General features: G+C 46.1%; 1 protein-coding gene across 2 annotated transcripts in view; it reads left to right on the top strand.

Moving 5' to 3' along the window:
- LOC115003769 (prospero homeobox protein 1-like) overlaps positions 1-10,580 on the top strand; it is a 29,244-nt gene extending 18,664 nt beyond the window's left edge. For both annotated transcript variants that reach the window (XM_029425686.1, XM_029425688.1), the window contains exon 5: positions 9,428-10,580. In XM_029425686.1, the coding sequence (XP_029281546.1) occupies positions 9,428-9,613 (186 nt within the window). In that variant the 3' untranslated portion in view covers positions 9,614-10,580. The remainder of the gene's footprint in view (positions 1-9,427) is intronic.
- Positions 10,581-10,950: the final 370 nt, after the last annotated feature.

Genomic DNA, 10,950 nt, shown 5'->3' with positions numbered 1-10,950 from the left:
CTACCTGCCTGCACCACCACTTGAAACAGGAGCCTACGCAGATTCAGCAAGCACACTCACTCACACACATACACACATACACACACACACACACACACACACACACACACACTGAGTTTTCCCTTTGCCAGATTCTGCATCATCAAAGTTCCATCCACCTTGGTGGCGTCTTTGGAATGAATATGTCCTCTGTTTCAGTGATCACACACACATAAACACACACACACACACACACACACACACACACACACACACACACACACACACACACACACACACACACACACACACACACACACACGTCTGTGGCCTTTCTTGTTTGATGCTAATCTGCTCTGTCACTGTGCTGGCCTAATACGCTCCCCATCTCCCTCCCAGCTCCTCTTTTGTCGCGATTGTTTCCCCTTTTCCTTTCATATCCCTCCTCCCTCACTCCCTCTCGTCGTTCTCTCTTCCTTCTGTTGCCTCTCTCCTTTCATTCTTTCATCCTCCTCTTTTGCATGTCTTCCGTTATCCCCCCCTTCTCCTTCTCCCTCGCTTTTTCCCCCCATTAGGAAGTTTTAATGGCATAATTGTCACATTCCTTCTGGCACAATGAACACCAGCGGTAATTAAAGAGCTTGCCGTTAATTACCTAGACCCCGGCTCTACTTTCCTCTTTTCTCAGCCCCCCTCCTGATCCCCTCTCTTCTTCTCTTTCTTCTCCGCTTCTCATTCGCTCTGTCCATCACCATCAAAGTCTTCCAAAACACACCCGGCCTCCCAAAGCCTTGACTTTGAGCGAGCAGTGCTTTCATGTGAGGACTCAAGTGAAAATTCTCGCTTAGTGTCCTTTTCTTTTTACTCGGCAGCCCCCTCTGTCTTTCTTTGAACCCCCAATGACAACACACATCATCTTTCATAAGACAGGAATGTGTGTGACCTGGTAATGGGTTAGCGAGAGGGAGAGAGGTGGGGTCTGATAGAGAGGTAGTTTTATGATGGCTCTGGGAAACTCTCAGATTTCCATAAGACAGACTAGGCCAAGTTTCCTCTGTCAGTGACCACTCCTCCCACAGAGGACACACACACACACTCACGCATACACTCATACATACACACACCTCGGCATTTAAAAGAGGAAGTCCCTATGATCTCTATGTGAGAGGGAGGTACCAGGTCTTCGTCCGCACACACACACGCGGGTATCGTGTGTCCTCCCTTATCAGCTGCTCTTTCTCCTATTGGAAAGATGTCTCACTCCTTTTGTCCCTCTTCCTCTTTTGTCCGTCCATCCGTCTGTCATCCCTCTATTCGAATTGATAACGCCCTTCCATATACACAATCTTATCCACAGTGTTGTTTTTTATACAAAGTGACAAAATAATGTCAGAAAACTTTTTAAAGTTTGACTTTTTCACTCCCGTTCCCTCACCAAGCTCAATTCCAGCCCTCGCATACGCACCCTCTGCCTTTTCCTTCTATTATCCTCTCTTCCTCCCTCTGTTTCCCAGCTTTTCCTCCCGCTGTCTCTCTGTCTCCCTCCTTCCTGCTCTCTCTGTGTCTCTCCAACTCTCCATCCATTACCAGAGCCACAGAGAGCTGAGAGCAGATGCTGTCTGTCCAACCGCCGTGCCCCATAGCATTGTGTGCTTCACCTCTCCTTCCCCCCTCACTCCCTCGTTCCTCCTCTTCACGTCCCTCTCGGGGCTCCATTTGTTCTCCACCCAGAGAGGCTAATGTCTGTTTTCTCCTCCTCCTCCTGCTTTTCCCCTCCCTGTCTTGCACTTCTTCTTCCCTGTTGTTTTTTTTTGTTTTCTCACCACGTAGGGCATGGTGTGTTTGTGTGCGTGGGGTGTGTCTTTGACCTGGGTTCAACCTCAGGGAATTTGAGGTGAAAAGGTCACGGCTGTTGCACTGGATGCACATGCAGAGACACAGATACAAACATGTATAAACATACATACGTACCTATAAACGCACACTTGCTCACAGGTGTGGTGTTTTCAGTAAAAAGGCTCTAGGGTTCTCTTTGAAGAGCCATTGAAGACAAAAAGAGGTAGAAGATAGAGGGAGGGAGTTGAAAAGCTGGCGGTATAGATTTAAGTTCAGAGCTGCCAAAAATACAACCAATACAATTTGCCAGTGGGTTTATGTCAACTACACACACACGCACACCTCCCCTAACTTGCTTTCTACGCCTCTTATCTACACTATCATTCCCCTAATCTCTATCCCTTTCATTGGGAAACGGTTGAACTACACCAATCTCCCCTACATGTGCATTTAGCATGCGTGCACATTACAGCTGTTTGTCATATACAGCAACACATAATATGTTGAGTACATGCTGTCCTTGTATACTGACATGCAATCATGTGTGCGTGCGTGTGTGCACCTGCTTTTCCCACCAGAGACAACAAACACACCAGCTTCTCTTTCTACAGAGACGGTACAATTAGGACAGTAAGGATGACCTGAGGAGAGGCGCCGTCTTATGTTCATATTTATTTATTTTTATGAACTGATTTGATGAATGATCATAATTACAGACTGAGATGTAGAGTAGAAAACAGAATACGTACTATCAAATTTTTATTCAAACTTGTGTTGTTATTTTATTGAAGCCATGAGACTGTGAGGGAGTAATAACCTGAAAGGTTGATTTACCTAAATTTCAAGATTTAGGTTTTTTTTTTACTGTAACTCATAATTTTTGTTTGCAATGGAGGTGAATGGTATTCCATTTGTGTTGCTCACAGCATTCAACAACAAAACAGTGTTCCTGTCGCTCTGGTAGAAAGTAGTTGACAGTGTTCTGCAGTAAAAACAGAGCAAATAAAACCAAAATAATCTAACTCTAGATACCACAAAAACTTAGAGAGAAAATTAGTTTATTTGGAATGAACCAACCATTTAATGAGAGACTGGTAACCACCCTAGTGAGCGCACAAAAAGAAAAGAAAAAACGAACAAATCACCAGATATTACCCCAGACCTTCGTCATGCCATGAGCATAATTTGCGACTTGTCTTGGCTTTTTAATTCTCTTATTGAGAAGAGTTAGGGAAAGAAAAGAATAGAGAGCGGGATCATCTGCTTCTCAGTGAATAGCCGGAGGCTATTGAGGGCCCCCGTTTGACGTACCCTGACAGGTCTTTTCTTCACTGTGTGGTGTGTGTGTGTGAGTGTGTATGTGAGAATAAACCACTTTATTCTGTGCACTGATTAAATGACCAGAGCTGTGTGTAGAGCCTGGGGCACCAAGGGTAGCAAGGAATCACTTAAACATAAAGAACTACATGATCCCCTCTCTCCTTTTTCTCACCTGCTCACACAAACATCTCACTGCGCTCGTCCAACACTTGATTCTCCCTCCTCCCTGCTTTTCCATCAGTACTCCCCCTCCTCCTCCCTTCTTCTCCCCTCTCCTCCCTCCTTCTGTCCCTGGTCACCTTGTGAGGGGCAGCCTGCTCTGTGGCACAGCTGCTGATTATGTCATTATTTCTGGACCATTTTGGTCTCCCTCCGTGTGTGTGTGTGTGCGTGCGTGTGTGTGAGACTAATGAAGCGTGGCAAAGGGACTCATGCCAAAATGACCAGGGCGTGCATCAGAGCTGCAGATGTGTCAAAGCAACCCCCCATTCAAACACACACTTCCCATTTTCCCTGCTGATGCCAAACTCTTCCTCCTTCAATCCGATCTGCAGTTTATTTTTATTTATTTTTCTCCTGCCATCTTGTTCTCTCGCTTGCCCTTCCTTACTCCCCCCTTCTATCTATCCTCCCTCCTTCGCTGCAGCTTCTTACTCTCCATCCTTTATTGTTTGCCCGCCCACCCACACCCTCCTTCCTCCTACCCTTCTATTCTTCCTCTCCCTCCCTCCCTCTGTTCTCCTCCTCTCCAGATGTCCTGTTCCTATCTTCCAGACTCCCTTGCTCCTTTCTTTCCCTTCTGCCTCCTGCTCTCTCTGTCTCTCTGAGCCATGTTGACTTCTTGACCTCCGGAGGCCCCGTTACAACGCTCTGTGACCCCCCTTCGTTTGGATCGCTTTCTCTCAGCCTGTGTCCTCCTTACAAGCTCAGACGATGAATTTTTAAGTCTCTAAACAAGGGTTGAAATGTGATTTCTGGCTTCCCCTGCTGTTTGCAATTATTCTGAATACAGATAATTTTTCTGTCAGTTGACTGTGTCTGTTACTTGGTTTGATATAAAGGTAGCACCCTTGCCACAACCCCCAATTTGTATAAAGCAAAGCAAAGAGATGGGATACCATGATGGGTATCCCTAATATGATATGAATTTGCAGCCTGTGTGTGTGTGTGTGTGTGTGTGTGTGTGTGTGTGTGTGTGTGTGTGTGTGTGTATGTGTGTGTAAGGGTGGGGGTTGAGGCAAGTAAAGATGGAGGGAGGAGCGAGGAACATGGAATAGGAGAGTGACTTCATCAATGTCTTTGACCCTGTCCTGTCCTTGACTCCCCGGCGGAGGTGCACCTTGAGAAGAGCCCATGTGACGCTAGTGCTCATGCTCACATACATACATACACCAGACAGCAAAACACACACACACACACACACACACACACACACACACACACACACACACACACACACACACACACACACACACACACACGTGCATGTATACACAACAGCCCCTCAAGGCTCCATGTTCTCAAGGCTATCAGTAGAGTGAGGGTGGCTGGTGTTTGCTCAGCTTTGAGGCCCGTTTCCCGTCCCAGTATTCGCCTAGGAACGTAGAAAAACGCACACTTTAAGGATGACAGATTTGAGGATTTGAGAGGAATTTAGGAAAAGTGGAAGGTTGAGAAAATAAAGCACTTGGGAAGGAAATGATTAAACGAAAGATCCACTGCGACTCTGCCTGTTCTTTCCCTCGCTAGTCGGTTGGACTCATGGTCTTATCAGCAGGAGAGGGGGTTGTGGACAAGCGCAATGGGGAGTAGGAAGAAAGGGGACATGGGTTGTGTTTGCCTAAAGTGACAGTGTGGGCCAAGGGCTTATCAAGGCCTTTGTAGATTATTGATCAGAGCAGATACGTGAGGCACAGGGGCCCGTGTGTGAGTGTGTGTGTTCGAGGTTCGGGAAGCTCTGGCTTGACTCACTGAAATGTCTGCTCCACTTCAGTCTCAACTCTTGTTTTTAAACGCATGTTTTGCTGTCAGCAGAAGTGAGAATATTTCTAAGACACAAACCCTGCAAAGAAACATATCTTTAATCAATGCCAGATGACCCCATGTATGGCGTTCAGTACATTACAAAATCTATAAATTCCCTGTCTCTCACACACACACACACACACACACACACACACACACACACACACACACACACACACACACACACACACACACACACACACACACACACACACATATACACGTACAGTGATCGAAAAACATGGGAAGTGTTGGTATTCCCAGGCTGAGTTGGGGTTAGGAATTAACCTGGCTGGCAGCAGGGGCTCGTGTTGTGTCCCTGCATTTCATCCTTCAAGGCTACTGCTCACTAGCGCACACACTCACTTGCACACACACAGCCTTATCTTCCAGGGTCTTGTCTTGTTTGGCCAACGCTGTGCAAATAGAAGGTGCAATACATCTCCTGACAGTTCCCAAAAGCAAAGGGGAGAAACACGTTGGCCAAACAAACAGCTCAACCCTGAGTCACCGAGAGAGAAGAGATTTCTCAGGCTTTACCGAAACACATGGAAAGACACACACACACACACACACACACACACACACACACACACACATACACTTGCACACAGTGTGTGTAACAGTAGCCTTTATTCGAGGGCTTGGGCCTCTGGCTACCTTTTTTAAACGTTTGTCTAAGCAGTCTTAAGACAGGGGCCGCTGCCCGAGTGAATAGCTCCCAGCAAGCCGTCCACAGGCTCCTATTGTCCTCCGTCATATTTTATTATCTCATCAAAAAGCAGGAAATCCGATTCCCTCTCTCTGAAAAAGAGCTTATCCTTCTGTCTCAAAGCAACCTGTCACGAGAGAGGGAGATGGAGAGAGGTGGAGAGAATGGGGGAGAGCGGGGGAGTCAGTGAATGAGAGTGATTAACTGCCTCATTGCTGCCCCTTGTCAGAGAAGTCCCTCTTTCTCTCTTTCTTTCTTTCTTCCTGTCTTTCTCTCCTTTGCTCTCTTTCTTTCATCCTTTCTCCCTGATTGGTATTTACCCAACACACAGCACAATGCAAAGGTTAGAGAAACGTGTGTGTGGTATTGCTGATTCTTTTCTTCCATTTTCCCTCCTCCTCTCTTCCTCCTTTCATATTGTGTTACACAAGGGTAGAGCCACAATAATATCCCTTTTCATGAAAGCTTTTTTTTTTTTTTTTTGGACCCCCCGCCACAAACACACACTTCCATCTCTCTCTCGACCCTACTCTCAGAACAAAACCAATTATTTTTCACAGGGCCGTAAGACTTTTTTTTACAGAAAGTGTACATGTGTCTGTGTGTGACACATGGAGAGGTCAACCTCACTCATGCTAGTCCTTATTCATTCAGACTCATGTGTCTACACTGGTGGGGTTTTCAGGTTGTTATCATAAAAATCCGAGCAACAGGAAAATGGCTACATCTCTTTTGTCATCTGCTAAAGCTCAGATCTGTCCTCCTGCTTTCCATTATTACGTATACTATATTTAGTTACATGCAAACTTAGTTATTTTAATTTTCCTATGTCTTTCTTTCTGTAACCTGAGAAACCATAAAACATTGTTTTGATCACACAGTAAATGCTCCCTGTTGATAACGACAAGGAGGCAAACAGTGTTTCCTGCACTATTGCACAGAGCCACTGATCAAATCGTATTGTCATGATTGTAAAGTCGTCTGGCTAAAATAATCATAAATGCAGATTAATGACAACACCTGTACCATGTGATTGTCAGCCGCTGACCATGACTGTGCAGGCTTACATTATCATTCACTTTTTTTTTTGTTGCAGAAAAAAGCAAAGATGGCGTATTTTTTGTTTTCATTTTTTGTATTTATCCACTTTTGAGAAGGTTTTCGAAAATCTGTTTTCAGGTGAGAAAAACATTGGTGGAAACACTGGACCAAAAGCCAAAAATAAAAAGACGCATATTCAAATGTTTCCGGCATAGTGTAGATGAACTCTCAGTCACCTTATTTGCCTTTTCCAGGCGTCATTCCACACACGCACACAACCCTCCGTCCCTCACTCTATACTCCTTTTTTCCCCTGCCTCCATCTCTCTCTCCTCCCCTCTTTGTACATCTGTCCTTTAATTTTGGGCTCTGCTGAGAAATTGTTAAAAAGCCCTATGAAATATGTATGAAGGATTGTGAGCCACGCGATTGGCCCCATTTACCGGACAGCCGAGCGAATGAACGGCCACACTAGATAATCCCCCACAATGCCTCTGGAACAAAGGCCCAACAGCTGACCCTAGAGAGAGAGAGAGGGAGATGAAGAGGGGGGAGAGTGAGGGGGGTAGAGCGGGACAAGGGAGGGGTTGCAAACAGTTAGGGCTCACTGCTGGTCAGGAGGCAGCTTGCTCACATACACAACTCACACATACTCGCAAAACAAAGGCTTGTGGGACAGGAATAACTCCCTCTGTTCTGTCGCTCCGCTCTCTCTCCTTAGACTCTTCTCAGCCCCTCCTTCTCTTGCCATCGCTCTCTCCCTCCCTCCCATTCTCACTCTCTCGCTCTCTCAGTCAAGAGGATCTGAAATACCAATACCCTTTTCTCCTTGACATTGCTTTCTCCTTGCAGTCAGCGTTTTGCTGTCCTTTTATAGTCAAAACGTCAGGAGAAATTCCATGCAGGAATATTCTTAGTAATGCGGCACTCCCTGCGTCTAACGGCTAGGACGCTAGCGCTGCATCGGCCCGTTAGCGAGGTCTTTTGGGAAAAGGTTGCGCATGCCCGCCCAGGCACTTACAACGCATACACACATAGTTGCCCTCCCACCGGGGTCATTGTGCCAGTATTTCACAGACGACAGCAGCCAAACAATGAATTATATCTATCCCACCAGAGGAATTGAGTATTTGGGGAATTGGGTTAGCTTGTGTGTTTTCTCACTCTGTCAAACACACACACACACACACACACACACACACGCACACACACACACAGCGTACAAGCTCCTTATTCACGACTCACCTTTTCACTCGAGCTGTGGACGGAGATATGCACACACACCAGACACACGGGCATCTTAGCCTCCATTCATCACCCCGAGGGGGGGTGGCTGTCCCATGCGTGTATAAGTGTGTGTGTATCAAGAGGCATGCCTGTGTGTACATGTCTGTGTGTGTGTGTGTGTGTGTGTGTGTGTGTGTGTGTCTGTGTCTGTGTGTGTGTGTGTGTGTGTGTGTGTGTGTGTGTGTGTGTGTGTGTGTGTGTGTGTGTCTGTGTCTGTGTGTGTGTGTGTGTGTGTGTGTGTGTGTGTGTGTGTGTGTGTGTGTTCCAGTGGCCGCTAACCTTGCTGTGTCCTGACACTCCTGATGAGTATCTGCAGGACACTGGAGGAGAGGAGTGGAGCGGAGTGCGCACTGTCAGGCTTTTGGGCAAGCTGCTGCTGCTGTAAATGCGTGTGTGTGACAGTGTGTGTTTGTGTGTGTGTGTGAGCATCAAGGGAGGCGGGCAGGGAGACAGTCAGCATTATCCAAGCAGGTGACCCCTGAAGGCTGCGTCGCCCTGGAGCTTTGAGTCGAGGAAAGAGACTCAGCCAAACACACCAGGGTAGCTAGTGTGTGTGTGTGTGTGTGTGTGTAGCGAGCATTATGTAGAGCTCTGTAACAGTACAGGATGTGTCATCTTGGCACAAGGAGGTGTGTGCGCTGGTGTGTGCGCTCACGCCTGCATGACTGTGTATGTGTGTGAGTGACAGAGTGTTGGCTTGGGGGAAGGTGTCACAGATCTTTGCCAGACTAATCATCTCCATGGTGTCGGTGAGCGCTGCTGTCAGGGACACTAAAGAGGCGGCGTGTCTCCTCGTTCCCAAAGCATTTAGTACTTCCTCTTTCGCCAGCACCTCTCCGCCGCTCTTCACTCAGCTCCACTCTCTTGTTTGGTCACAGATTTACAGTGAGTCTCATAAAGATGTCACGCTCACCATGTTGCGGATAGGGATGTGGGAGGTGTGAGAAACCTGAGAACTCACAAGAAGTGACTTTTCTCAGGCTGACGCCTCAATTGGCTTTTAAGGAAGTAGATACTCAAGAGACAGGAGATTTATGGTTTGACATCCACTGTGAAAATATGAACATATCCTACAAGGGAGGAGATAAAAGGGTTGAGCATAAAGCAAGAAATCACTGCTGCAAAATGATAGAGATGTAATTTTGTCTCCGTACAGCAATGTATTCAAAAGCGTAGAATATACTTTCACAGATCAATAATCATTTCTTTCCTTCCTGTGTCTGTAAAGGTCCCTGAACGCTTCCTGGAGGTGTCAGAGATCACACTGAGGGAGTTCTTTAACGCCATTGTGGCCGGCAAAGACGTGGACCCGTCCTGGAAGAAGGCCATCTACAAGGTCATCTGCAAACTGGACAGCGAGGTCCCAGAGGTCTTCAAGTCCCCCAACTGTCTCCAAGAGCTTCTACACGAGTAAATTTCCCCTCCTCCTCCTCGCTCAACGCTTTGCGCTTTTTTTTATTTTCTCTGATTTCATAGAATTTCAAAATATTCTCTTTTGTTTTGTTTTTTCCTTTCCCTCAACTTTTCTTTTTAATTACTGTTTATTATTTTGATTTTTTCTTTTTTTTTTATGTATGAAAGTTATGAAGTAGCATTCCCAATCTGAAGCCTATGTGGCAGTTCCTAAATGACCTAGCTATTGTGTTGTTGTTCCTATATGATAATTATCATGATGATTATTATTTGTTTTGTTTTTGTATGATTCTGAACTGAAGAGACTCTAATCTTATTGGGTGTTTTTTGGACCGTGTGAACCCTCATCCGTTTGGCTTGTTTTATGATCAACACTAACAAAGTCCTCAGTGTGTGGAAGGAGTTCCTGAGTTCCCATTTACGCAACAAGAACATGGGCTGGGTTCCCTAAAGACTTTACTCATGGCACCCAGGGGTTTCCCTCCAATCCAGTGGGTGTCCAAATGAACTTTCCTTGCAAAGTGGGTGCCCAATAGACTGTGCTACTGAAGAAGTCCTCAACAGGACTGTCTCACCCACACACACACACACACACACACACACACACACACACACACACACACACACACACACGCACACACATGCACCCAAAAACAAGGCCTAGTGAGGTAATTGACTGGACTCATACTGGACTCAGACTGGACTCGTGGTTCTGGTCTGTACTAGTCTGTGGGACTTGGACTGGTTTCAAATAGCTACTGAGCTCTACCATGTTTTGAAGTGTGTTTTCCCTGCAAGTAGGGCATTGTGTTTATTGGGTGTACATTATTATTTTGATTATTATTATTATTGTTGTTGTTTATGATTATTATTATTTGTCATCACTGCTTGTTGAAGATTGGCACTTCGAGATTTGTTTGTCCATTGATGCCGTTGCAGAAAAAAATAAATTATTGCTATTAATATTATTCCAAGAGTTTAGATTCTGAAATATTTTACCGCCCCACCCCCCCCCCCCCCCCCACCACCACCACCTCCCACCCCCATTTTCGACCCTTCTCCGTACTCTAGTTTCCGTTTGTCCATCTCTGAAGTGGACTTTGGGTTTTTTTTTGGTGGTCTGGGGCAACTTGTCTAGAAAGGGTTTCGATTTGGGGTTTTAATGGAGGGCCATCATAGTGGGCGCCTGTAGTGACTCGCCCATCCTGCACAGGACCGGTCTGGCAACGATGCTGGAAAAGAAGTAAGGCTGAAGAAAAACATGAAGTAAACGGTGCAGATGTATAGAAATATGCAGATGAAGTGTGGCCTTTTGGTGTGTGACCTGCTGTTTTTAAA

Source organism: Cottoperca gobio, chromosome 24 (genome assembly GCF_900634415.1).
Source record: "Cottoperca gobio chromosome 24, fCotGob3.1, whole genome shotgun sequence".
Lineage (NCBI taxonomy): Eukaryota > Metazoa > Chordata > Actinopteri > Perciformes > Bovichtidae > Cottoperca > Cottoperca gobio.
Note: the sequence above shows the minus strand (reverse complement) of the source record. Positions and strands in the feature narration are given on the sequence as shown.